The sequence below is a fragment of the Acanthaster planci genome, linkage group LG07 (assembly GCF_054643075.1).
Source record: "Acanthaster planci isolate LZ-2023a linkage group LG07, COTS_SCS, whole genome shotgun sequence".
In the NCBI taxonomy this organism is placed as follows: domain Eukaryota; kingdom Metazoa; phylum Echinodermata; class Asteroidea; order Valvatida; family Acanthasteridae; genus Acanthaster; species Acanthaster planci.
This window is the reverse complement of record NC_141783.1, coordinates 2,604,234-2,631,568: the sequence shown is the minus strand read 5'-3', so window position 1 is coordinate 2,631,568 and position 27,335 is coordinate 2,604,234. Positions and strand designations below refer to the sequence as shown.

Genomic DNA, 27,335 nt, shown 5'->3' with positions numbered 1-27,335 from the left:
ATTTTGTCGCCCATTGACGATTTGTTCCCATACAAAGTGATTTTAAAAACTCCTTATTTGAGAATATGGAGATTAACTCCATAGTTTTTGAAATATGTTTCGGAATATTTTGTTTGAGAAAACTCCAGTGCCAATCTTTCGCACTATGACAATCTTTACGGTAGCGTGATTGTGTTTTCTATAGACAAAAAATCAAACGTGTAAACGTTATACAAAGCCATAAAATAAGTCTATGGATAGTACATGTACACGTCCACTTTCTGTAGGTGCATGTAATTAAATTATATACACATGTACGTGTACATGTATTTGTATAGATGCTCTGTACATGTACATTTTCACCGACACGTGCACAGTATAGATGTTCATGTACAGTGTACATATACGCAGGCGTGGCAGGTGGTTGAATGAATGGCGTGTCCATGGGAACGCTGCCAATATCCCACAGCTATTTGACACGGGTCATCAAGCCTCTTTAGCCTGCGTAATGATTCAAGTTCTTCTCACCCACTATCAGCTGTTTACAAGAAATATGACAGGGCTTTGCTTTTCCCTTTGCACATTCGCCAACGCATAGCTGTGAATTGAGAGCCTACACAAATGGTTCGCTCCTGATTTATTCTTGTAAAGCCCTCTTTCAGTGAAGCTTGTTCCTCGTCAAATATTTACAGAGCTCCTCAATCTTTCATGTGCAAGAGGTGGGCCGTGATAGCTTCCACAGAGCCGGGATGATGTTTCAAGGTCGTCCCCGCTAGCACCTGGGCCGCGGCCGAGTAGGGTGTAAACACAACTCGGCAGTCATTGATTTTTATGTGTTTTCTCTCGAACACCCTAGCTTAAGAGATGCTGTTTTCGTTGATATCGATGCAATTACCAAACATAAGTTTTTGTATTTCTGTGGATTCGTGTACTCATCTACATGCATCGTGTGTGTACTTCCTGGGATCTTGACCAAATTTCCCCCCTCGTCCACCATTCCTTCCCCAGTTTGAGATTCCTCAAAAGGAAAAGTAAAGGTTGAAATAAAAGAGTAGATAATAACATGGAAACATTTCACAGCAACCTTTCTTCTTGATGTCAAATAAGAATTGACTGAACTATGGCAGTGGAAATTTGGCGGTAAAACGTTCCCCACTAAAGTGAACACACAGGCCCAATACCGTAGTGACAAGCATTTTACCGGTAGCCTTTGCTCCCCAGCGACACCCCTGAGTAGACCTTTTGTGGTATCTCTCCATATCAAAAGCAGTCACCGGAAAGACGGTTGTCATGCGCAACCTCTTTGACCTCACGTTCTTCCTACACCTTTTATTGTGTAATGGGTGAAACCAATCCGCTTCCAGCGCCCTAATTCAATACGTGGCCGGCAGTTTTAGTGCGCGAAATGAGTACGCACAGGGGCGGATCCAAACCCACATTGGGGGGGGGGACAAAACCTGGATCCTATTTTGGCGGGCAGGCATGGCCACCGTCGCCACAGGCAGCGCCGTTCGCCATTGAGCGCGCACTATGCAGCAGTCCAGACAGGCTGCAGCTTTGTAACATCCCTGCAGACATAATATGACTAAATATATGCTGTAGAAAAGCTTAGGATTTGGACTTTTTAATAGCAGTGTTTATTTGTTATTTCTAGGTGTCCCTCGTTAACTTGTGACAAGAAGTCCCGCCGCTGGACAGTATCGCGCGAAAAGGCGCCCCGGTTGCCCCCTTCCAATTTGCCGCCGACGTGTTTAGGCTTCGTTGGCCTTGTAATCGGCTAAGCTTAGGAGAAACCCACCAAGTGCGGGTCGCCCAGCCGAATCAACCTATAACAGTGCCTTCCACATTCTGTTTGCAAACAAAACCCTCTTACGGGGATCCGGGACTTGCGAAAGGTTATAATCTCATATTACAGGTTTTAGTGTCAAATATGTTTCAGAGTGCGCCCTCTATCACACTTATCAATAATGTTCGTGCGAGTTTACGGTAGCTTCGACCCTCAAGCTCGAGCGATGGGCGCACGGCAAGACGCAGCAGAACAACAACAGAATAACACACCCCTCAAGAGCAGAGAGGCACGATATAATCCCCAAACCCACTGACAAGATAAAATTCAGATCGCGTGTCCCAAAAGTAACCAGCAAATTTCTGGAGCCCCAGCATTTGCCTTTTTTTAAATGTTCCTTTCCCCAGACATTCAGCCTCACGTACCAGAGAGACTAGGCCTACACAAAGAAATCATCCATTTTTTTTCCATCCCCTAAAGTTCTGTTTCTGCCCTTGGTTCGACCGGTAAGAGTTGGAGTGGCCTAACCCTCCGTCCCAGGAGAGGAACTGCTGAGGCTCTCATACAAGATTCTGCCACAGGAGCAGTTTTTTTGGGTACTTTTGGAAGCAACGTTCGTTCCTAGCTGATTCTATGAGATTCGTCATTACATGAGAACTAATGACCCACATTATCCTCTTTTTCTGATCATTAAAATTCACAGCCATGTACCTGCACAATCCTCATGCATCTTCTCGGTGACACTGCAATATTTGTACCGTATACTGTAAATTGTTTACGCAGTGATGTTTAAAGATCGACTTTACACTTGGAGGAAATTAAGCTCAAATGACACCTGCTAAAAGCCTCCTTGTAGACTTTGCTGGTCAACAGATTTCCAATTATCGGTTTTTTATTTTTGCCTGGTGCAGTTTCCGGCAAGCTGATTTGCACCCACCCGCTTTGACGAGCCGCAGTCTCGCCTTCAAATCGCCGACTCACCTGCCGTTTTTCTCACTTGATTGCGCCCAGGTGCGTACTCGAGGAAAAAAGACGGGAGAATCTGGCCTTGTGTGAAATCAATTCGCCCTTACGATTGATTAATAATTTTTGGCAGCGATCATTCAGTAAAATCATAGAAAACTAGAATCTTTAAAATACATCCTTGGTTTCGGTTTGCCTTCATGGTGTTACTGTTGGTCAAAGGGTGTTTGATGATTTTTTTGGGGGGGTTGGCTGATTTGAATTCTACATTCACGAGCAAAACAATGATGTTTTTCAATCTCAACGGCATGCAAGCATCCTCCGATCTGCACACTTTCGATAAGGCAGGGTTTATACAAAATATGGCTTTAAGCCCCTGTTTTAATTATGGTTAGTGTAAGTCAGAAGTAAGTCCCATGTCAGAAATTGCAACAAATTATAGTCGTATTAACCGTGTAATTCTGCTTCAAGGACAAGACTTAGTATTCAACCCATCATTCCCAACCAATGCATGCAACTATGAAGACATATTCAGTACTTCATTACAATTTTTTCTGCAATAAGCCATTGATTTTTTTCAGCACAGCACATAGTTTGAATGAACTGAAATATTGACAAGAATAAAGGAATCCCTGCATGGACCGCGTCTATTTGATTCAACGCGGGAAAAAAGATCGAAGGAACACGCTGTACCCAACAGAGCTTTTGTTGTTCTTCTTGACGAGTTTTTAATCAGATTCGAGGCAGAAATATTGAAATGAATGATATCGCAGTCCACTCTAATAACCTTTTCCACTTAACAAGATTGGCATACATGATGGACGTCGATTTGTACACATAATTATCCGAGTGTCGGCACAAAGAGGACAAAGTTGTCGAGGACCAGGACATTGTCCGACGCTGCGACAACTGTTGTTCTCGGATTGTAACTGTTATCGATCTCACTCCTTGACTGTCCTGCAATCGATAAGCTCGGGACAACAAATTGGAGGCTAAACATCGACCAGGTCCCAAGCGGGCGGGCTCTGCGGCGTATCCTTAGCTACCACGGCCCTCGAGACCGAGATAGTATTAGAGCAGGTTTTGGACGCTGGCACATTGTGGGAGAAGTCGGCTACCAAAGTGTTGGGCATTGTTGTTTGTTAGACGATTGGCGTAAAAGAAAGTCATTCTTCGTGAAGTCATGTGAAACTGTTGATCACGGTTTGGGGAAGAATTGTCCAAGGGTGTTGGCAATCCGTACCAAAGATGGACAAAATAACAGCTGAATCGCAGCCAAGACAGTAGCACGAAGGGTGTCTTTCTTATTTCAAATACTGCATTGGTTTATTCCAATTCCCATCGTAAAAAATAAAGGCAGGGCAAAAGGAATCAACAAAATTAAGGCCGGAAAAGAAACGAGGCAAGAAAACAACGCAAGAATACTGAATTTCGAGGAAATTAATTCCGGAGACAAAATACAGTGCATAAGCTTGACAAAGGTCCTCATTGGTCTAACATTAACTAGAAGATCTTTGTTCTTCAGAGTTAGATGTCAAGATGTTTGTATGCGTATATCTATTAAAATTGTAAACCATTGTCCATTATTTGTAAGCTAAAACGGTGCATAATTATTCCTTTAGGATTGCATTGTTGATTGCCATATTTAATGTAAAATCACACTGAAAGTTTTTGATGATATAAAAAGCCGTTCGCCGATGATTCATATAAATGAAATATTGTACCAGCTAAAATGTTCACATCAAGTGTAGCCTTTTCAACTATCCACTTAATACTGTCATTCTCAATAACCTTACAGTCAATCTGTGGATACCTCTATGACATTTTTTCCATTCTTTCGTGTACGGGCACGCTTTATACGTACACCTTAATTACTTTCGTGTGCCTATGACTGGATATTTCTATTTATACATCTACACCATACAAAGAATTGTGTCCTGTATCGTGTACGTAATGGGCGACAACTATTGTGTATTAAAGGTCTCATACGGTGCACGCAGAACACAGTATCGTGTACGTAAAGTTTGTTCTAAAGTTCTAAGTTGCCAAGTTGAGAAATTGCGACAGCGCCAGAAGATTTGAGGCGTACGTGTAGGCGGCCGAAGACCAGAAGGGGAACATGCTCTTGTTGTAGCCCTGGAACTTGGTGGGCGTCCGGTGCCCAAAGTGCGGCTCCTTGACCATCTTATCGTACTGGTCCTCAGACACCACACCAGACATGGCCAGCACCAGACTTTCGTCGATGGTCACGTGGGTGTCGTTCAGTGGGATCTTGGTGCCGTTGATGTACTCCATGAAATTGACGGGATAGTAGAAAGGCAGTGTCTGCAGAGCCAGAGAATTGTATTACGGAGTAATCGTTATTCTTAAGGACTAAGGGTGAAAACCCCTGCTTCAGCACCGATTAGCCTTACATTGACGATTTTATTTACTTAGTAATGTGGTAATTTTCTCGTTTAATTGCAGTTTTTTATAGATCGAAAAATCCGTCCTGTTCATTACAAATAAACACATTCATATAAAGGGCTTTTTCACGAACACATCGTCGTCGTGCTGTGTACATGTACCATTGGGAATTCAATTATGCAATAGAATTTGTAAAGGTGTGATACTTGTTGCAAAACTGTCGAAGATGGCGTAAGACCCCCAATTTCCAAGATGGTCGTTAGTCTGTCTAAGGATATTAACGGTCATTATTTTGCACGTGAAGTGTTGTCATCTTTGGATCAAAGGAAATGAACAATGCATATAGCATCTCTGGAGCTCGGTATACCCGCTAACTTACACTGGTGCCCTTTACCGAACCAGAGAAGAACGCATTGAGGGGTTTGTATTCGTCACGCAGGACAAACTCGTTCAGCCACGACACTGCTTGCTGGACCACGTGCATCACGCCAACTGGAGTCTCTGTGGAAGACAAGGCTACAGCTGGTGCGTGAACTAGTTTTAAAGGCGTCAGCTCTCGTAAAGCATTAGAGGGTTTGCATGGTAGCCATCTTGCAGGGCAGTTCTTTTGATCCACAGGGACACCTTTGTGCATACCCTGCGGAACAAAAGCACGGACCTGCAAGATGGCACCCACGCAAACCCTCTGTTGCAGCACCCGGCATTAAGTGAGCCTGATGGACTAATGCAGCCAACCAGCAAACAGGCAGTCAGCTTCATCCGAACTGTCCTGTCCAGTGAATTAGAGTAGGACGTATGTTTCTGTTTCCCTGGTTCTACTCAGCATATTTTTCTCCTCTGCGTATACCAACAGGTAGTACTCTGTCTCGTTTTCATCGTGGGGGGAAAATGTATGCATATTAATACCATAATGAGAAGCCAGCTTGCCGTAATGCTATATAGCTAGACGTAGCCAACCATCTAACGAACGTATTGAAGAGATGTAAATACCCCATCTTTAAAATTTCGTCTCCTTGTGTAAAGTAAAACGAAGCAGTTTGTAGTCGCACTGGAAAAGACGACCGGGGATAGAGACCATACGTCTAAGCAACGATTGGCAACAAACCTTTTTCCCATGAGAGCCGTCTTGTCGCTTTGTCTTGAGTTGTCCACGTGGCAATCAGTGCATTCACAGCCATGGATGTAGTAAAGAGGCGATCTTCGGCGTTGTTCTGGTAACGAAAAGATAAAATAAAAAATGCGTTACAGGTTATTTGTGTTCGCATATCAAGACATATCCAGTATTCTACACCGAGTTCCGTTCCAGCGTCAAGCAACGATCCATTGTGGGATCGCGCACAAAATAATGGCCATCAGAATTGGACGGTTCAATGTCATTTGTCTCATGCACTGCATGCTCTATGCATGTCTTACGTATTTGTGCACATTCCGTGGAAAACAGATGATGAGTTTCGACCCATAGGCTCTCTGCTAAATGGCTGAATCATTTGATTGGCCCATGTTTTGACGGAAGCAGAGTAGTTTTCCCCCCGTTTTGGTTCCTCGAACTCGTACGATATGCCATGATATATTGTAGCCAACGTCAAAAGGGGGTGTGGCTTTTCATAATAGAAGCCGATCAGACAACAGAATTTCACCTGTTGTCCCTTCAACATGTCCAGAAATAAATTCTCGGTACGGATTTAAAAGTCTAGCGTTTACTGCGCATACGTCCCAGGGAAACAGAAACACAGTTAAACTGTGGCCCCATGCGATTGGCTGAAAATCAGAAGATCTCAGAGGCTGAGCTGGCGTCAAGCGGGAGAGATGGACAGCGTTCCAAGTCCAAAACGTTGCGTTTCAAGCCCCCCCATGTCAAAAGTTACGAGCATCCACAGGTACCTTCGGCTTTCCTGTCCAAGTTTCGTCAGCTCCACCCAGGAAGTCGTCGAAGTAGGCCCACTTCCCTCCTTCCGTCTTGGCTTCTGCCAGTATGTCGCTGGTCACTCGCGACTGAAGGGCTCTATTTAAATGCTCATACACGAACCTTAATGCAGGAAAAATAGTTAAGGGTTTAGATTTTGGTCGTCGACTTGTGGTATGGTGCTTAAGAGCCCGAGCAATGTAATTTTAATTATCTTTCTTCAAACACTCTTAAATGTTTACGTTTACCCAATTTATAATTTTTATTCGAAGGATATTGAGGTACTTTTTAGATTTTAACCTGATGCAAATTTTCGTTTTTATGAAGAGATGTGACGCAGAAATCTAAGCCGGTTCGGGCGATACCATAACTTCGAAAGGGGACGCAAGATCGAGGCAAGATGCAAGTTGCCTGATTTTGCTGGTTTGATTATGAAAAACAATTATCATTAGTTATGAATGATTGCCAACGCCCTCCCCCGACAGCAATGGTAGTGTGTTCATCGCTGAGTGGAGACTTGTGCCATACCGCGACGAAGACAACTTTGAATTATTTCAAAGATGGAACCGGCTAGCCGACACCGGCAAACTCGGTGGTCGAGTGGTTACGACGTCTGCATTAGTGAGCAGGAGGACGTCAGGGGCATACACTGAGTACACATTGTTAAAATACACGTCGGGCAGGGCAAAAATCCAAAATCAATTTGCCGGATTACCTGAGTGACGGGAACGGTGGTAAGGCTCGGCCGGCAAGGCGGTTGGCTATGAGGAACCTGGTACGAGCCACGAACCAGTAGAAGTTGTAGCGGGAAGGGTAGTAAGTCAGCGCCAGGTCGGGCCGGCTGGTCACAGTTCCACTGTCGATAACCCACTCAATAAAACTAGTCGTATTCTCGTACACCATCTAAAATTGATCATTTGAAAACGAGGAATATTTAGTGAAACCTACACGCTACGGCTTTTGTCATTTAAAAGGTCTGATCATGTAGGTTGTAGTCAAAGGAAAGTGTGATGTAACTGGTCTTGTAAATATAACTTCAAACATCGTCCTTAATGTAAAAATGGACTGTAAAATCATGTTAATTGTGGTAATTTTTATTACTTGTAAAGAATTCAACAATATCCAGGTTTTGCACACTGTAATTTCCTTGTGTTATGGTTGCAAATAAATAAAATTTAATCGAATTTAAAAAATTGACTGTGTATATATGTACTGAAATAGACTTCTTTTGTTTTGAGTTTCTTAAAGGCGCCTTCCCATTCGCGTCAAAACTTGTGCCAAGCGGGGCGTATCCGTCAAAATCACTCCCGGGTCGAGTTTGACGGCCGAACGCAACGCACATGTGTGTTATGAGAATGGACTCGATTTTTGTGTCTGTGAAAGTGAAACGCACGGATGCATCGTGTACGCAATGCACCCAAAACCGTACATATGGAAATGCGCCTTAACACGGCTTTTCTTCGCTGATGAGGAATTGGTGTTGCACTATTGAGAATACACGTATGAGAAACGACGGGCTTTTTCAGCACCAAAAAAAAATAAAAATAAATCCATCTACACTGTTTCTAATCTAACCATAGTGTCGTTGTCAAACCAGGTTCCAGGCTCGAACATGTCCTCCAGCAAGGCGGCAGTGACGCCGTAGACGACATTCGCGGCCACCGTAGAATCCACATTGTTCATGTTGAACGGCATGCTGACACCTCTGTCAAACCGCACGCGCTGCTCCGTCAAGTTTTGGATCTGCCGCCAAAAATTGATAGGGCAAGAAGACTTTGTTGAATTTTTTGCGAGCACTGGTTATTGGTAAATAGCTTTACCCGTTAGTCCATACATGACGTTTTCACTGATGTCACCAAGGTGCAACATCGCCCTGGCCCCGAGTCCGTCTTACCAACCTGCTGACTTTACTTCGTATGGCAGACTCAGGCTAAGTCTAGGTATTCACTCCATTTGAAATACGCAGAGATGCACAGTTAATGACCTTGTCGTAGTTCTGGAAGCCTGTTTCGGACACAGCCTTAAAGTAATCCACATAAATAAAATGAACAAGCACAACTTTCACGTCTCACCCATGTTGTCGCCAAGGATACCGGCTTCCCTTCCTCCTCCGCCTTCTCAAGAAACCCCCGCGCGAAGTAGTAAGTCCGGGGATCGATCAGGTTGGCCAAGCTTGCCGACAGAGGGCGGTATGCATATGTCTTGAGCAGCTGGAAGACGGTGTTTGCCTCGGTGTTGCCGGACTCCCACAGCTGGTAGAGGGAGGGCGAGCGGGAGCCGAGCTGCTTCAGGAGACACCCGAGACCAATGTTAACGAAGGTGTCGTCAAAATCTGCCGGAATCTTGAAGGCGGGAAGAAGCTGGTGTCTGAGAAGTCAAACATCATGAATGGTGCATTTGAAACAAAGTATGGAGCCAGAATTTCGGCTAGTCAGATTTAAATTTTCCAAACTATGCTATTGCAGTGGCATACCATCTTCGATTCTTATGGCTGCCTGAAATTCACTGGGTGATCATGAGAGTACATACCAGGTACAATACGGCTGTTTCTCAATAGTGCGCCACCAAGAGTTTGCAACACGTTCGCCAATCATAACGCGCAAACTTTGTCGACCCTTTCCAAACGCATATTGGATCGACAAATTTCACTCATTGTAATAAGCCAACGCGTTGCAAACTCTTGGTGGCGCACTTTTGTGAAACGGAAGTATTGAAGTGTGGTAGAGGGACAGTTATAGAGTCTTCCCTGTGATGTTTCTCGCAAATAGAGGTTTTAATTGAAATTCATATTTCAAATTTGTAACCTCCGCTTTCATTCATTGTATTGGCATTCTAACTGCTTTGAAGCTGTTTTGAGTTGTATGTCGCGGCAAAGTTCCATGCGGACAATATTTACATCATCTTTATCTTAGAAACTTCAAACCACACCGTTACAATTTTGGTTTCTAGGTGTTTTGATTATTGAAGTGAGGCCTCTTTTTGCGAATGTGTATTTTAATTCAACCCAGATTTGCATGATATTTTTGTTAACTTTTAAACCGTCGCCAAACTGCGTAACGTTCGGCTCGGTCAACGATTTCTGTGCAACAGAAGTCATATTTGACTTGGTGTGATCACAGCGTATCCGTACTTGGCGCCTTTGAGGAAGTCCAGCAATTCGCAAACTTCAGTAAATGATGGGCCGAGCTTCTTGCATATCTCCTCCATCAAGTCCCAGGGTAAAGCGTCATCCATGAGGGTGATGATGGAAAGGATGTTGGTCGGTTGACTCATCCAAAGTCCGCTGGACTGGTTGAAGGCCTGTGCAGAGGAAAAATGCGAGATCATCATTCAGAGTGACACTGGAAATTGGTTTTGTCAAAATAGACACTGCTCACTTGTAGATGAGTGTGCAGTGGGGGCAGTGGGGTCAAGTTTGCCGGAAATGGGGAAGGATGACATGAGAAGTGTGAAAGGGGAGAGGACACAATTATGACTCTGTATAGAGGTCGATGTTCATGATATTAATGTACATCTGTAATGTATGTATTCAAAATGGTATATTTGCGGCTCTTAAAATATTGCTCTTTTTGAGTGATATTGAATGCATTTTAGTTTTTGAAAGTCTGAAAAATTCTTCACAATCCACCTTATTTTTGACTCACCATGGAAAAGTGGGGGATGAAACCCCATAGTTGTTCGTGAACCGCGAAGTGGAGTTCCTACCACTAGAGCCACCATTACTAAAAAAGGTCGTGCCTCTCTTGGTCCTGCGCGGGGCTCAATGAACTGAAGTACAGTCATGCACCGCAACACAGGCATTTCTTATCCCTATGTACTGTTTAGTCAGTACATGTAGTTTTAGTAGTCCGTGCGTACGGTTGAGTAGTCTATAGTACGATTTAGTGATTCGTACGTACAAAATACGAAAGCGTAAGTACGAAACAGTAATTCGTATACATCCGATTTTTTCTTAGCATGTCCTAAATACACTTCCATACATCTGGGTACTAATCAGTACTCGGTACGCACTGCTAAGTCATCCGTACGTACGGTTTGGTATCCGTACGTACTGTTAAGTAATACTAATAACGAAATTTTGTTGAAAAACCAGAAAAGGACTCTGAGGCAAGGGAGGGGACTTGAAGTTCCAGTAAAAAATAGACTCACTGATGAAATCCCGCATAACTTTCAACAGTATGCTTAGGGACAGTGAAAACGCGGGCAAGCATGGGGATTGTGGTCGCATCGTAAAGGAATCCACATTCCACGTTTCGTATGACAGTGGAAGGGGTATATAACGCAGGAAGCATTTACAGTCAGGTACTAAATGACAATTTTCTGTCGTGAACAGCAATCAGTAGATAGTAAACCAGGCCCACTCTCCCAGCGACTACCGTTCCCAGCCCCACAAAGAAAACGTTCCAGTCAAGCTGGTGACATTATGTTCTACGGTTTCACTGATTCAGAACTGATATTTGTTCATTATGTACCTGCGACCAGAAGTCGACTGCCCCTGTTCCCGGCGGACGGTTTTTGTCGTGGTGCGAGTTCAGGAGCTCCAGGGCCATCTTCATCTGTTCGTCAACGGGCGTCGGGGCGCCCGTCCCGTACCGCCCCGCCTCCAACAGGCAGATCGTTACCCAGGCGGTGGCGAAGGCGTTGTTGTCGAAAACGCCGACCCGCCGGAAATCAGCCAGCAGGGGCTTGCCGTACGTGTTGATCCGGATGTTGCTCTCGTAGACACCCCGGTCTTTGGCCCAGATTAGCGGCGGGATATAGTGGCGGCTGTGCTGAACCTGAAGATCGGCGATTCGTCGGTTCAGTTCCTTTATTGTGCCGGTGATGTCAGGGTCCCCGGAAGAGGCAACATACATGCTTTCAAAATGACTGAAAGTCAGTGAAACTATAACTAAACACAGTGCAATCTGGGTTAATCGAAACATGTTTGTTTTGCTTTCACACAACTTAATGATCACAGATATCTGTATCCTTCAGCTATGAATAATGTATTGAAATGGGTTTGTGTTTAGGGTACAAATGCCACAATATATCACAATAACAGCCTTCTATGAACTTCGTGAACCGAGCAAAGTCCGTCCATTATGACATGTGACTATCTATTCATACGAACCGGCAGTCAAAGAGCCCTTGAAACTCCCCGGTCGGGGTCAGTATTGGTTCTATTCAAATGCGCTGGACTGTTAAAAAGGTGGTGGGACCTATACACACATTTGCTCGTCCCTGCCGCGAAGGCGGGGAATCCTCAGCGAATTCACTACGTACGCCAATTCGCAGTCATCTCCTTCAGGAGTTACAATCTGTAAAACAGAAGAGGGGACCAGACCCAAGAATGGCTTCCTCATAAATAATGGTCCATTATTTGTGGCTGGCTTGAGTAAAGTCATTGTCACTGAATATGTTGAGATGGTTGTAGCAAATTTAATTTGCAGTATGGTGACTGGTCGCATTTTGTCTACCATATCAAAAAGGTGGTGTCTCCCAGAGTGTCGAATGAGGAAGTCTGCAGTTTTATTCCTGTCCCACTTCCTGTTTAACTTCTGTTATAAAAGACGCTGAGTTCGTAAATACGCCTTAATTAAGCCAAGACAATGAATTTGAGAGGAGGTACCATCAAGAAGCAGGATGTCGTGCGTTACATGGATCTCGTCTGGACGAAGGATGGGATGGCAGTAGCCGAGTGGACCGAAACCGCTGGCTCAGAAACACCAGCCAAATACAAGCTGAGCCATCGGCACCGAAGGATTCTTTGCTTGTATGAGAATAAAAATGATGGACACGGACATCTGTACGGTATGTACAGATGTCAGCTTATGCAAGATCGGACAGTCCGTAGTACCTCAAATCCTCAAGACCTGACGGTAAAACAACCACCTTTAAGTGAGTATTCAGAATGTTCCGTACGGCCCGTCCGGGACGGCAGAGCACTCATCTGCGACTCGGAGAAGGGTAGACCATCGGTCAGTCTTCAGTGGTTCAAAGATGGACAACCTCTCGAGCAGTTCACGCCCAGTGACAACTTAGGGGACTTTGTCCAGGTGCGCTTGCTGGTAGCAGAGGACGACGAGTCCAGTAGAGGAAAGTTTGAATGCTCCCTGACATTCAGAGGAGAGGTTACCAGCTCCTGCTTCCTGGGTCGGTCTAACGCTACAATTTCGAGCATCACGATCACATTAAGCATTGGACAAGATTAGTCGTCTGTGTCACCTCTGGAAATCCCCCAGTGTCCTCCGTTGTCTTGGACTTCAAAACCTAGTCTCCGTTCGTCCTTCAGAGAAGATGGACACGTGCTCATGATCTCTAACATCAGCTCCAGCGACAACGGCACTCGGATAATTTGTGAAGGGCATAATGCACTTGGCAGCAATCAGGCAAGTAGAGTGATAACTCTGCGACCACTTGAAGCCACAGTGCAGCCGAAAACAATGCAACTTGAACAAACCAAAGTGCCAGCCTCGGTGGGTGAGGTAGTCGAATTCACATGCACCACAAGGCCAACTCGGTCACCTCTTCCTCCCTGCGCCTGGCACTACCGGCAGATCCCTTCTTCTGACAGGACCGCTCAGAACACGTGTAGTCGGTTTTATTAGTGTCAACCGCTGACATGGGCGCTTTGGTTACGTGCCGCATCGTGGTCAGTGTCCAGCCGAGACAACTATCAGGGCGGATTTCCCACTGACCACTGAGGCTTTGAGGGTACCAATGATCCGAACACCACCCGCCCCGTTCACGTCAAAGCTGGACGATTCGTCAAACTCCTGGAATTTTGACATCAGGTCACGGTTTGGGTACATCATCGGAGGTCTGATGTGCTTGGTCTTGATCGGGATTTGTTGCTGGGTCTCTCTCAAGGCGAAATCTCTCCTGTGTGGCAAGCGAGGCACCCAGATCGACAAGGACAATGGGACGGCCAAGGCGTCCTGCATCCGCCTCGAAGACAACAATTTCACGGTAGGCCTTGACACGTCTTCTGCGGGGATCGTGAATAACGCCTTAACCGTTCCCTCTTCGCGGTTGACCAAGCAGGCCTTACTGGAGCAAGAGTCGCCCTATCAGGATCTGGAGGATGTGTCTCGTCAACGACAAGAAAACGACTACCAGCGACTCATCAGTAACGTCTGGTTGCCGCCTCCAGTGTCGTCTTACAGTTAGTGTGAACAAACTTGTAGCCGGACTGTAGAATGACACTTAGTTACAAACTGCACACTTAGTTCTTGTCACCTAACTGAAATTGACGCTGTAAGAAAAGGCTACAAAAGGGGACCGAACGAACACAAAGCTGAACATTTTGACTTTCGGAATGTCTCGTTACCACCGTTGGAAAAAATCCTTTTGGAGTTGTTTGCGTCCTCATGGAAAGCCTCCAGTCGTATAGAAATATCTCTAAACGATTGGAAATGAAACTCGTGGCTCTACAAATGTCGAATTAAAACACTCTCCAAAACGATGGTCTAAAACAGGTATCGGCATACATTATAAGCGCGCAAAAGGCGCATATAAGTTTCGCGTCATGTGTCCTAACAGTTGGCTTGTAATGTGTATCACGGCAAAAATCGCAGTTATGCTGAGCATGTTTAGTATTGATGAATAGTGTTGACTTGAACTTTCCCTTTAAGGAATTGGATGCGTGATGTTTCATGTCTACAATTGCTACAAGTGGATAACAAGATTTTAGGTTGCTAAACACAGTTTTCGCGTGATATTCTTTGAGCAGATGCATATGTGTTGTTTGGATGTTTGCAATGTTGTCATTATGCTTCAGCCTATAGCTTGAATTGGATTTAAGGTTGTACAGTTAAAAAGGAATCTGAAACAAGGTTGAAATGTTTAATCAAAACCACATGTACAGCTGACCTGTCTTAAAACAATAAACCAAAGGACAAACCGTGGTCAGTTACATTTGGTGAAACAGAACCACCGGCTAATAAATAAGACGTAAAGGTGTAGTTATTGCATAAACAGTGGCACCAACAAGAAACAAATGACCCTGTTTCCAACAACAGGCGGGATTGAAAACATACTTCGGAAATAATGTTCCAGTGTTAAGTTAAAATAACTGTTAAGCTTGTGCTGTATCCAGAATGTATCAGTCATTGATATTTTTGTGGACATTTTTTGCTGGAGAGTTCGCATTGTGTGCATCGGCAAAGATATTTGTATTAGTCGGTATACTTTGATATTTAAAGAGAACAAGTCAATTTGAAACTGTGTTATGATTCAAATTTGAAAGAGCGGTTTTTAATACGGGTGATTCACAATTGTGCGCCTCCGGGAGTAAGCAACGTGTTGAACAATCAGAATGCGCAAAAGCTGTCGACCCTTTCCAAACGCGCATTGGGTCGACAGATTTCACGCACTGTGATTGATCAACGCGTTGCAAACTCTTGGAGGCGCACTATTGTGAAACGCCTGTATTGCAGTCTGTGTGGCATTATGTATCTATATCGAACCTCGGAAAGTCCATGGTGCTGATATCTTGTATATAATCTATGTATGTTCATATTGGACCGAACGGGAATACATTGCGAGTGCCGGACGTGGAAGTTTTATTTGACGGTACACATTGAAAGACAAACTTTAAAAAGACATATACAAACAAACTGGAAGACAGACGGTCTTCCCGCCCGACAAATAGTATCTCCCTAGTGCAGACAGTCATTTTTATCTCTTTTTATTTATTTTTATTTACTGTCTTATTTTAATACATTATATACATTGTTAGTGCCTGTATTTTGCTACGAGGAGGAAATAAATGTAATGAAATGGAACTGAATTGTAGTTAAGAAAATTCCTCGAAAAAATACCCATGTTACATTGGAACTGTTCAGTCCAGATTTTAATTGTTTATAGTTTTCTCAACTGTTCCTGTTCCTTTTGAACACGGTTCCATTCTCTGTTCTACACCGTCTTAAAGAAGTTGTACGCGGCATGCAAGTCTGTGCCAAATATTCTAGGGTACAAACCGACATTTTAAAGCGGGCACACTCACAATGAAGACTTTTTGGGGAGGGGTTGCGAATTCTCAACAAAGCGGACCAAGCATATCTGGTTTAGGGGGGTTAAGCTCTCGAAGAGGGGATTGACCAAGGAGAAAAATACCGAAGCGAGCGGCAATTACTAAACCTTATCCTAAAGCTCCAAATCTTTTCTTGTCTCAATAGCGGACCTTTTAGTCGTTCACCCCTCGTAGCGACTGAGACACTCAGAAGGGAACTTCACATAAATACTGGAAAGATGAGGACATTTGAAAATCGTAAATAAATGTAAGACTCCAAAAACGATAACGTCTTTGAACTTACTTTATTTGCACCATCGAGGTCCCATTCAACTAGTCCGCAGTACATTTTCCAGCGGTCTACTGTTTCAACAAACATTCTCGGACATTTGAGCCCCCCCCCCGAGGGGGTGACGTTGTGCCCTGTCTCACCTCCATTTAATTACTTTTATGACCGGCAGTGACCAAGGCCGGATCCAGGCCCAAATGTTTTTCGGGGGGGGGGGAACTAGTAGGCGGCGCACCCACCGCACTTTTGCATTAACTGATCGCACCAGTCAGAATTAAGCAGCTGCTCAGAAACAATTTCCTGAACAAAATGGCTCTGTCCATACAAAAAACCTCCATTTAAGACACTTAATATCTTCACTATGATTGATTAAAGAAATCTTCATCTTTTTGGGGGGGCCCCCATCCCCAAAGTGCTAATATAACTCGACGAACAAGCCCAGTTCAAATACGACTCCCCCGCGCTCCGTAGACCCTGACAACACCTCGGACAGATTCCTCGTGGAGGACCGTTCAGAACATGTCTTGTCTTGTCGGTTTCCAGTGTTTCAACCATGGACGTAGGAGCATTCGGTATTAACCTGTCACATCGCGGTCTGTTACCGGCCAAATGCTGAGGTTTTTCTCCATGCAAGCTCTCCACAAACCACCACGGCAATGGCTGTCCTGACGACCACAGAGAGTACTCCCAAATCGGAGACTCCGCCCGCTGAAAACTCTTGGACTTTCAGCACATCAGGAGGACATCAGGAGGTTTCATAAAAACTCTCGTGGTCGTGGCATTTGAGGCGGGGTCTCTCTCAAGGCAAAATCTCTTCTGTGCTCAAAGCGATCCACCAATAACGACGGAAAGCCCGGAACGAGGACCAAGGCTTCTTGCAACCGCCTCGACGATGATTTCAAAGTGGACATTGGGATGCTCCCTGAACTGACCGCCCATCCTTCGATGGTGACCAAGATGACTTTGGCTGAGGAGTCCCTCTACCTGGGTTAGCAGGATGTATCCCGTCAGCGGCTGATTATGAGTAGTCTACCATTGTTTGATCAGCAGTGATATCGCTGCAGTGTATTTTTTTCAAGAGTTGAGCTTTAGGAGTTTTTAGAGTTATTCTTCACAGTCATTGGACACCAATTTTGTGAAAATCGGACATACCCGTTCTTGCGTAGAGCGCATGTTTTGAGATGGGTCATAAATTTGGGTCCGTTCCTAGCTCGGGCTTGTGTTCCTTCCCAACAACTATTAAACCAACTCATCGCTTCCTCCAGAAAATGAAACGCCAGGCAAACTGGATCTTAACTAGGCTACTAGCCGGTTCCACAATGTCCCGAGTTGTCAAACTCTAGCGTTCAGATCGTAGGCATTACAAATGTGAAAAAGTGAGATGGAGAATTTCAGACTGTTAGCGAATTACATGCAGTATATGTGGGAGGATCAACAACTGTGTGTACAAGTTCATAGAATTTCAAAACGAACATAAGTTTTAACACAAACCATTTTATTCAGCATTTTTTTCCTTGACTAAAATAAACATAACACTGGATGACTGCCAAAAATTAAGCCCCGAAAAAATATTTTTCAGGGAAAGATAACAACACTGCATTCCAAGAACGTGGTACAGACTAAGCCAAAAGGAATAACCTGAAATGTATTATTTCTATTAAAGAGCACCTCCAAGGAAAACACGTTTTCTCCGGTTTTATCTGGTCAAATAACTTTGGAAGCATCCAAATCAAATGCAGTGTCATTTGTCTTCAGAGCTGAACTATAAAAAGCTTAAAAGGGCTTTTTTTCTGTTCATGCCAAGATGTGAATTCTGAATTTAGATTGCGTCATTTTGAGAAAACAGAGAGAAAGAGGTGAACCCTCACCCTGTGTTTGTTGTGGATAAACCCTGTGCATGCCAAATAATGCATGTAGCCAACGTGTTTTCCTTAGAGGTGCTCTTTAATTGAAAATGTTTTTTTTTAATTTCCATTTTGCAAAAATCACAAAATTACATTGATAAAGTATACCGGTAAAGTTCTTCAAGTTACAACTTGTTTCATTTAAAAACGTAGGAGCAAAATTACTTGATGGCATTTCAATCCTCTACGAAATTGTTGATGAATGTTTTTTCACTTTTGTTGTAATGTACATTTACTCTTGAGAAAAAAAGTTGTCGGATGCTGAAATTTTAGTTTATCTCCAACTTTAAACATCCATAAAAGTCTTCAAAATCTTTAAGTATATTATATTTTATCACACAACCAATACTTCATTCCTCCCGCCCCCCCCAAAAAACAGCCTGTTTCAATACGCTGGCAAACATTCCCGCGACTACAAGAAGGTTCTAACCCAGACTTAGAGACGTTTCCTCATTAAGCTGGCCGGAATTCTTGATGAAATTTTTGTCCAAGCATCCAGAGTTGAAAGATGCTTCACAGAACCTACGGGTGCAATGATTTGCTGTCATTTCAACGAAAGAAAAAAAAATGATTCTGCTCTTATGAAATAAATATTCCTGAATGCAATGGTGGCCAAAGTAAAGTGGAGTAGCCCATGTTGCATGGCGTAGCACTCGGTGATCGTCATATTGACGTTGGAGGTCCTGTCTTTCCTTCTACGTATCTTATGGGAGCTGTGAATGGCAAGGCAAAACAGAAGTGCTCAGTCAATAATTAATTCTCTTCACACTACCTGTGGAGAACCATTTTCTTGAAGAGGCACATTTCTCTGTGATGAGTAAAAGTAAACTTAAAGAAAAATGTGCAAAAGTAAACTTAAAGAAAAATCCTGTTTGAAGTTAATTGCTTTTATAATTTACTAATAATGAATGTAGATTTGCAAACCCCTATAATTATTTAACTTACATTTGGTTTGGAAATAAGCCTGAAACCTGACTTTTTCAACAGAGAATTTGTACATTTTAACCTTATGAGTTGATTTATTTAATACACTATGCAAATGCACATGCCTTAATTTATTATAAAATAGAGAATGGTCCTGTGTAATCCTCAGTTTAACTGCAATTCAGGATTATTTATTAACCTAGAATTTTCCCCTTTTTAAAATCTCAAAAACTAAGGAAATACTATTGGCAAGGCATGCGCTGTTGCCATTGCATTCAAAATTGTTAACACATTGTATATGCATGTGGTTCCAGTGGTTAAATTTGCCTCTTTGTGAAACAGCGAAACCAATTTCGCTCTTCACAGCTCAGTATAATCTCCATGAAGCATACACTTTGCTCCTGTGTGAAAACAAAAAATGTGGATTTTTGCCCCTCAGAGATCACTGTGATTTTCCTGATTGGAATGATTTCACTATGATGTCGGAATTAGATAGCATGGTTGATTTGGCAAAAAACCTGGAACTACACAATTGCAGGTTGAACTTTGTCAAAAAACAACAAATTCTCATTTGTACAAGACTTTGTACTTTTTAAAAAATGTTCAATGGATAAAAAACAAACAAGGAAATCAGTTAATCTGAGGAAAAGTTGCAGGCCTGTAATCATACTCCCCAAGCCATTTGTCCAAGGAAACTTTCTCAGTCTAACATCTATCACATCATGATATTTGTATGTCAACTTTCAAGGAGAATCAAATTCCACAGATATTAACGGCGGCAGCGTATCCCCTTCCTTAATCCTTCAAAATCCTCCAAAATCCCATGGTAGATTTTGAAGGAATTGGGCAGGTGAAGAGTTAACATAGTACAATGAATGTGCAGCGTTGGCTCTCAAGTATCCGAGGTTCACAACCAAAATAAGATAATTAGAAGCCACCAAGAAAGAAAAGGGGTGGAAAAGGAGTGACATAGTGTGGTGTAAGGGTGGGATATTTCAGAAAATTTTAAACACTTTACAGAGGCTGCCGCCTACCTTGATGTTTTCATGTACAGTATGCATAATTATATAGTTCAACATGTCGATTGATGTTGGGGCATTTAAAACAAGCATTGTTTAAATGTTTAGAATCCACTTTTTTCTCAAAAAGTACATGAATGCAGAAAGGAAAAAGTGTTTTGAAATCAGATTACATTTTACAGGCATCATGGACAGTAAAAATGAATGCCAGATTGTATTAATCAAAATGCTGAACCTCCAAAGGGGTGGTTCCCTTTAAATGCTTGGGAAAATCTGAGAATGGACTTGGAAGTTTTTTCATTTAAAGTTTAAACGTCCCACCCTTAGTGCGGTGTACATGTATGCTGCTTAACCCCTTCGCGCCAGGAAGCAGCTATAGCCGCCGTAAAAATTGAGATCCTCAGCCCGCTTTTCAGCTATTATTCTCGGCCCACGCTCGAGCGAACACGGTGAAAGAAGGCAGACCCTGGCTCTTGTATATATGGTAATTGGTCTTTGTGCGTAGCCCAGAAATGAAAAGACCGATTTTGCATCATAATCACCAGCTTCACAATAGTCCCCACTTTGAAAAGAGGCAACGGGAATGTGGAAGGGTGAGTAGAGCCACATGAACAATCAGCCCTTTCACCGTGTAATTCAAAGCGTGCAGAGCACGCAGGGCCACAAACCGAGAATTTGCGATTTGGCAGGTGGCCTTTGTGGCCAAGCGAGGCTGGAATTCTTGGAGTCGGCTTTCGGGAAGAAATTCCCGTCGTCAAGGGGTTAAACAATCAAACTGTATCCAACTTAGACACTAGAAGTTACACTGTTGCTTGACACTTACTAGGGTACTTGGTGGGCATGAGTTTGTTGGTCTCTTCAGCCCAGTTCTTCCAGGGCCAGAAGAGGTACAAAATAGGTGCTGCAACATAGAAACAGGGGCGGAAATGGTAGTCAGTGCGTGAGAAAACCTTATCATTCGAACCACCAAAAAAAAAAGGGTTAAGGGGCACTGCACAAATACGTGTATCAGTGGGATTGCACTTTCTGCACAATGCACCATACAATCTATCACTTACATGTACATAGTATATTTGCCTTTCACTCAGTGACTGAGGCAGGCACTAGACATTCCTTTAAGTTAACCCTTCAAGATCCGGGGGGGGGACCTGAACACTTTTTGCACACCTGTCGCAGTCCCTTTTTTGAAGCATTGAGCCTCGGGGAGGATTTTTTCCCCAGCAATATCTTGCGGTCATTTTGATATCAATTTTGATACCAAATCTGACACACCATTCTCACCCCTCGTCCATTTTTCCAAGAGAAGTCAGTCCAAAATATGGACTTTTCCAATGAAGTGCTCAATGCCTTCTGGCTGATGCTCATGTCACCTTGAAAGTCAATAAATGACAGTACCAACATAGTCTATTTCTTTATCTACGTATATTTGATCATCCAACAGAGCATTTAGCACCAATTACAGGATGATAATGAATGAAAAAGACAACGAAGAAATGTTCAGCTTAGGAGATGGGAGGAAAATCTCGGATAAATGTTTCAGGGGAACCCACGGACTCACGGTAGGGACTGAAAACCCAATCCACATGTGGACCGAGCCGGATTCGAACCCAGGCCCCCAGTGGTGGAAGGCGAGGAAAGAAACACGGCCAGCCTGATTCCCCGTCATATCATACGTGGGACTGAGTTAGAACTTCACAGTTTCCTGACATACATGCCAAGCTTAAAAAGACCATCAGACATAGGACAGCTGAGTTCTTCGGGGGCAGAATCTCCTCCTCTACCCCCCCCCCCAAAATGGCTCTTTTGGGGTTAACACACTTCATTTCTGCAGCATTAAACAAGTGTTGAGCTTCATGTTCGGTGCACCAGTCTATTTTAATGTTTAGACGTAAGTTAGGCCGTGTCCAAAACAGATTTCCAGAGCTACAGCTAGGTCTACTGTCTGCGTGGTTCCGTGCATTTCCTATGGAGCGAAGTCTTAGACCTAGCTCTAGGAGGACGCAGCCTCAGAGTTTTTAGATTCTATTATGCAGTTTTCAGAATGAGAGTCTCAAACTTTCAAACCAAATCTTGTCAAGGGAGAGGAGAAAAAAAAACCTACGTGCAAATCCAAGGACTGACGATGCTACCAAGACAGGCTCATTGTCCCACGCATACTTCAGAAACGGTACCCAACCTGTTCAAAAAATGAAATGCACACGAGCGCGGTCAACACCAAAGATCGTGTAGCTGTGAATACGCGTAATTTATGCGTACTCACTGTGAATACGCATAAAACGTTGTTATCACATGGGCGCCATTCTGGTTGGACTACGCCTGCACAGTGCATGTTAATGCACAGGCGCAGGCGCCGCGACAGGAATATGTGTCGATCTAAGTAGTCGTAGAAAATTACGGCTGTTTTGTGTCGCAGCTAATATGCAAGGCCCTTGGCTGGTTCCCTGTGCAGTCACACAGTGTTTGTGGCAAATCATTGGCAGTGTGGCTCGCTCTCTGTGACGTGACATGAAAGTGACGAAACAGCCATTAGTTTTGTGCAAGTGGGACTAAATTTGTCCGGAGTGGGCAAACGGCAAAACAAGGCAACTTTTTTCCTCAAAACGAGGAAAAGGCAAGTTTTCTACAATTAGCAACCTAGCGGATAGTTTACACCATAAGTAGTGAACATACCGGTGCACTTTCAGTTCATAAAATCAAGCGGATGTTTAGTTATGCCCCCGGATAAATTTTTCGAAAGAAATCCCTATGAATAGGGACAGGGCCCAGTATACAACAGAGGAGTATTCGTCGGGCCCTGTTTACGGGTCTAGGTTTTGGCCTGTTTTATTTTCCTGGTACTCAGAACGAAGGTATGTAAGCTATCTTACATAGAACTCTTGGGGGAAATGGAGCAGCATTTCTATGGATACACAACTAGAATAAAATCCCTGTTCATGCCCTGTTAAACATCATGCAGAGCATAGGGCGAAAAAGGCTCATTTTCTGCAGGGTTCGTAGGAGTGGGGCGGACGTTCGACCCACAGTTGAGATATATATGCAATCATAAGTATGAAGCCAAACCACGGTGGTTGTGTTTGTATTCATGGTATTGCGCATGTCCAATGTGTATTAGACTAGAGTTGCATCCGTTCATCGGTATATCAACAGTAAAAATACTGCCAATTTGTGTGAATTGCTGTGGTCAAGCGGTTACAGCATAATGCCTGGTTTGTGATGAATAGGGTGTGGGTTCGAATCCTGGGTCAAAATTGTGGACAGATGTGAGGGAGGTTTTTTTGTTTTTAAGGAAAATAAAGCCCAAATGTTATAGGAGCCAAATTTCACACGTGAAGTTTTTATGGTTAGTTGCGCATCATAGATGTCATGCATTATGCATGGTTGTGAAATGTGCTTTGGCTTCATATGTGTGATTGCTAAGTTATAAAGCTCCACGGCTCGGGGGTAAACATGGTAAAACTTCACCTGTTTACTTCGATTTCAAGATTGCAACATTTAGACCGTCGTGTGACAGCTGTGCCGATAAATCTTTCGCCGCATTTCGAAATTCATATTTTTCATCGATACATACATATATTTACAATATGCTTCTACATATCAAGAGTTGAAGAGAAGTTGGAAAACACAGACCTTTTTTCCAAGCCTGCTTCGCAGGAGACAACACTCGAGTCGCCATCTTTACAATTAAGTACGCCCTCTATTGCGTCTGTAGCTCCAGTGCAGTGCTCAAATCCTGGGCCGTTTTCTAATACTCGATTGGCTCCGTTTTTACTTCCTGAATTTGAGGTTGTAAGCGCAAAAGTAAGTCTGATAGTGCCACAGAATATCAAGTAAGATGCAAAAGAGCCAAACATTACAGCATTTCAATTTAATTTAAGCGCTTCAAGCCCACGATCGGGGATTAGTTTCCTACACGAAGCCGGAACGGAGACGAAGTTGAGTATTGGAAAACGGCCCTGGCTTCCGTAAAGCTTGTACATGTACATTTACACGTATTTAGGCCTGATAAGGCTGGAACCAGTCTCATCCGAACATTACCCGAATGACCTGCTGGCTGCGGCTTGCAAGAACTCATTAGAGTACGGCTGCGGTCGCAGCCACTGCCTTCTAGAACACGGCTGTGGTTACAGCCACTGCTTTCGAGTACTGTGCCAGTGGTAGCGCGTGATTTCAAGCCACAGGACTCCTCGTGCACGTACGAAGCTGACTGCTTGTGCATGTACACTGTACTAAGTATGAACACGTTTTGGCGCTTGTTAACTCGGTGAGTAGCCTGCTTTGTGAATGGGCTCATATTTAGGCCTGTTTTTGTTCATTTAAAGTTAGCAAGCCAAGGGTAAAGTCATTTTAGAGAGGCAGGTTGCTATGACCAAAGCATGTCTCGGGCTCGCTGTAGAAATAAAGGCTTGCATGATGTTGCTTAGTCAAACGGAATCTCTCTAGGCGTACTACTCAAAACACGGGCGCGGGCAGAACGCGGTGAGGAACAGTAACCGGGGCAGAGGTATCACAGGTTGAGTTGACCGCCGGTGGTTCCCAGCCTGCCATAGCCGGGCACGTCGATTGCGCAGAAGAGGCTCCTCGTTTGTAAAATGCCGAACAAGTGCCACGCTTTCGGCTGCGCTGGCGTGTTGGGCAATTCCAGCATTTTTGGCATTGATGCTGATTCTGTCCAGGAATCGTGATTCCACTGGGAATCGATTCCAATTTTTACATAATGTGTGCGAATGCCATGTTGAGCATACCCGAGATTACATGCACAATGCACTTGTAAGTTGGTACCTAAACACTCGTACGTGTCATTAAAACTTATCCTCTTTTATTGCATCAGAAACACAAAAGATTTATTATCATTACAGATGTTTAAATTGGACATTTTAACTTCATAGAAGCACACCATTTATGGTGAGCTTCAATGAAGTACGCTCCTATGATCACGACTCCGATTCTCAATTTTGAATAGATTCTACCCGATTCCAGCATGGATTCGCCCAAGCCTGCTTGAAAAATGGCTAAACACAGACTTTGGAACGTCTTCTTTTGGGGGGGTTGTTTTGCGTGTGTTAATAATTAAAAATTTCATGGGTTAACCCCCTCAAAAACTGAAAAAAATTGAAAGTTTAGGGACCAAAGAATAATTCCATTTTTGTTTGACAAACCTCAGGGATGTTGGCTTGCATTTTATTGAGCCCTGAAGAATGTTGATTTTACACTGTTTTCAACGAGGCTTGAATTCGTGGACTACACCCTGTAGTTAGTGGAAATGATGATTTATGGACTTGTATGTTTTCGCTTTCTTTGTTCTACCTGCAATGACCAAAGAGGGCACATGTATGAAAAGTTCTAGGGCTGAGTAAAATTGAATAATTTACTCTGAATATTTGACCTTCAAATTGATCGAACATTTGGTCAGACCGGCCGGCAGATTGTTAAACAAACGGTGCACAAACTCAGCTTCTAACTTTTTGGACTATTTCTGGCCACAATTTATCAAGGTTAAGTATATTAAGAGATGCCACTTTTCCCCGAAATTCCGAATTTTCCTTTTTCCCCCTGCTGGCTTGAAAGAAAGGACCAAAAGAAGACACAGATGGGAGTGCATCAGTTTATTTTTGTTATGCCCCAACTATAGCATCAGCCCCAACTATAGGCCCGTCCCAACTGTAGTGCTGTAGTCGGGCCGGCCCAACTACAGCACAGAGGTCCAGTGTGCATGTGCCCAGCATGTGCCGAAGTCATATTGTTTAAAGTGTCATGTCACAAAATAAGTGCGATATTAGATGAATTGTGTCAAGTGTGAGATGCATAAAAATGCTATTAACTTAGAAAAGCTTGGGAAATTTTCTACAGAAATTGGTCAACAATAGTTGGGCCAGCGGCACTGCAGTTGGGACTGTCCCAACTGTAGTTTGGACAAACATTTTAGTTGGGGTGTAATAATATTTTCACCTACTGCTTTAAAGATGCATTTTTTTTATGGACACTTTCCTTATATCACATAATGCCCAGAGGGACCATAATCTCAGCCATGGTTATGTAAAGTTACATAACCATGGAGGACCATCTACTGGTAGTGGTAGGTTTATTGTTAGGTTGAAAGTGCCTGAATGCCCTAGAGAGGATTTTCCTTAAACAAAGAGCTGCCAGCTTCAGTGAGTGAGTGAGATTTGTGAGACTAGTACATAGCTGTAGGTTAACTATGTTGCAGCCATCGAATCCGAGGCTGTTTGGTTTTGGAGATAAGTGTTCTTGTCATTTGACATATTCTAGGGTTTAAGTAGTGAATTTTTCTCAGACAAAACTTTTTGTTCACCTCCTCAATGTACGGAGCTTACTGTATTTAACACCCTTTGGGGTTATGGTATACATGTATTGAAGAGTGTATTGTTGCAAAAACAATATGGGGCTCAATAGCTCAGTTGGCAGAGCACCAGTACGATATTCCAGAAGTCGCAGGTTCAAATCCCGCTCCAGTCTATTTCTTTGTTCATATTTCTAATCATTTATGAGCACCTAGTCAGTTTCCTTATAGACATGTATATATGTAGTTTGTTTGATTTTTTGAATGGTTAACTCAATACCAATATGATCCAAAGCTCTTGCCCTGTGAGGATGTGTTATAAAAATGTGTTAGGCAAGCTGGCTCTCTGGTAACAGTGCAGCTATTGTTCCTTTCATATCCTCTTGTGCATTGCCTCAGCCTGCTCCTTTCACACATCTGTTCCCCTGACTCCCATTGAGCGCCTTCATCTTTACACCCAGCATCCCTAGCCTCCTCCATTGTCTTCACAATCCTTGCTTTTTAAAAAGCAGACTACCATAAGCTGTACCTCGTTAACGAAATGGAGCCCACCCTTGTTTGATCCTTCCAGCTTCTATTTAACCACGGAGCTATTACCACCTCCATGATTTAACACCAGCTGTTTACATGCATTGTGCTTGAAGTTCTTTTTCCCAGAATTGATTTGCATCTTGCTATTGGAAGCTCAGGAGGATCTATTCATATCATCTCTTGCAGAGTTTTGCCCTGGCAGTGGATCGTCGGCTCTTGAAAGGCCAGCTGCACAAGTAAGGATGGAGCGGTGAAGAGCGACTGGCTCGGAGTCCATCTGGAAGGTTAGATTGGAGCGGCTTGGGGCATGGAGAAATTCCAAGTTTTGGAGTCGGCAT

At 43.5% G+C, this 27,335-nt stretch overlaps 2 protein-coding genes and 1 pseudogene across 5 annotated transcripts; 1 reads left to right on the top strand and 2 right to left on the bottom strand.

Moving 5' to 3' along the window:
- Positions 1–4,024: 4,024 nt before the first annotated feature.
- Positions 4,025–12,101, bottom strand: LOC110979682 (uncharacterized). Of its 3 annotated transcripts, none has more exons than XM_087139480.1 (9): positions 11,510–12,096; positions 10,168–10,337; positions 9,110–9,404; positions 8,613–8,780; positions 7,828–7,940; positions 7,016–7,160; positions 6,240–6,345; positions 5,514–5,635; positions 4,025–5,053 (listed from the first exon to the last, which is right to left on the bottom strand). In XM_087139480.1, the coding sequence occupies exons 1-9, from the start codon at positions 11,960–11,962 to the stop codon at positions 4,766–4,768; spliced, it is 1,860 nt and encodes a 619-aa protein (XP_086995606.1). In that variant the 5' UTR covers positions 11,963–12,096; the 3' UTR covers positions 4,025–4,765. The 3 variants fall into 3 exon arrangements, with proteins under 3 accessions (XP_086995606.1, XP_086995605.1, XP_086995607.1); XM_087139479.1 differs by having other exon boundaries at positions 7,753–7,940; positions 11,510–12,093; XM_087139481.1 differs by lacking the exon at positions 5,514–5,635 and having other exon boundaries at positions 4,786–5,053; positions 7,753–7,940; positions 11,510–12,101.
- A 102-nt stretch (positions 12,102–12,203) lies between these two features.
- LOC147798524 (uncharacterized) lies at positions 12,204–15,656 on the top strand (annotated as a pseudogene). Its single transcript, XR_015426052.1, has 2 exons — positions 12,204–15,284; positions 15,428–15,656. The product of XR_015426052.1 is annotated as an uncharacterized LOC147798524 (transcript).
- A 2,139-nt stretch (positions 15,657–17,795) lies between these two features.
- Positions 17,796–24,086, bottom strand: LOC110979721 (NADH dehydrogenase [ubiquinone] 1 alpha subcomplex subunit 3-like). The gene is made up of 4 exons (XM_022235762.2): positions 23,796–24,086; positions 22,270–22,344; positions 20,992–21,069; positions 17,796–18,938 (listed from the first exon to the last, which is right to left on the bottom strand). The coding sequence occupies exons 1-4, from the start codon at positions 23,839–23,841 to the stop codon at positions 18,889–18,891; spliced, it is 249 nt and encodes an 82-aa protein (XP_022091454.1). The 5' UTR covers positions 23,842–24,086; the 3' UTR covers positions 17,796–18,888.
- Between the last annotated feature and the right edge of the window lie 3,249 nt (positions 24,087–27,335).

Excerpts from the sequence above, each read along its gene's own strand:
- LOC110979721 (XM_022235762.2), bottom strand. The coding sequence starts at position 23,841 with ATGGCGACTCGAGTGTTGTCTCCTGCGAAGCAGGCTTGGAAAAAAG. Across the intron at positions 21,070-22,269 it reads GTCAGTCCTTGGATTTGCAC|CACCTATTTTGTACCTCTTC; the intron begins GTAGGTTTTTTT and ends TCTATGTTGCAG. Across the intron at positions 18,939-20,991 it reads CATGCCCACCAAGTACCCTA|CTCCCATAAGATACGTAGAA; the intron begins GTAAGTGTCAAG and ends TGCCATTCACAG.
- LOC110979682 (XM_087139479.1), bottom strand. The coding sequence starts at position 11,962 with ATGTTTCGATTAACCCAGATTGCACTGTGTTTAGTTATAGTTTCACTG. Across the intron at positions 5,636-6,239 it reads ACGGCTCTCATGGGAAAAAG|AGACTCCAGTTGGCGTGATG; the intron begins GTTTGTTGCCAA and ends TGTCTTCCACAG. Across the intron at positions 5,054-5,513 it reads GTTCGGTAAAGGGCACCAGT|ACACTGCCTTTCTACTATCC; the intron begins GTAAGTTAGCGG and ends CTGGCTCTGCAG.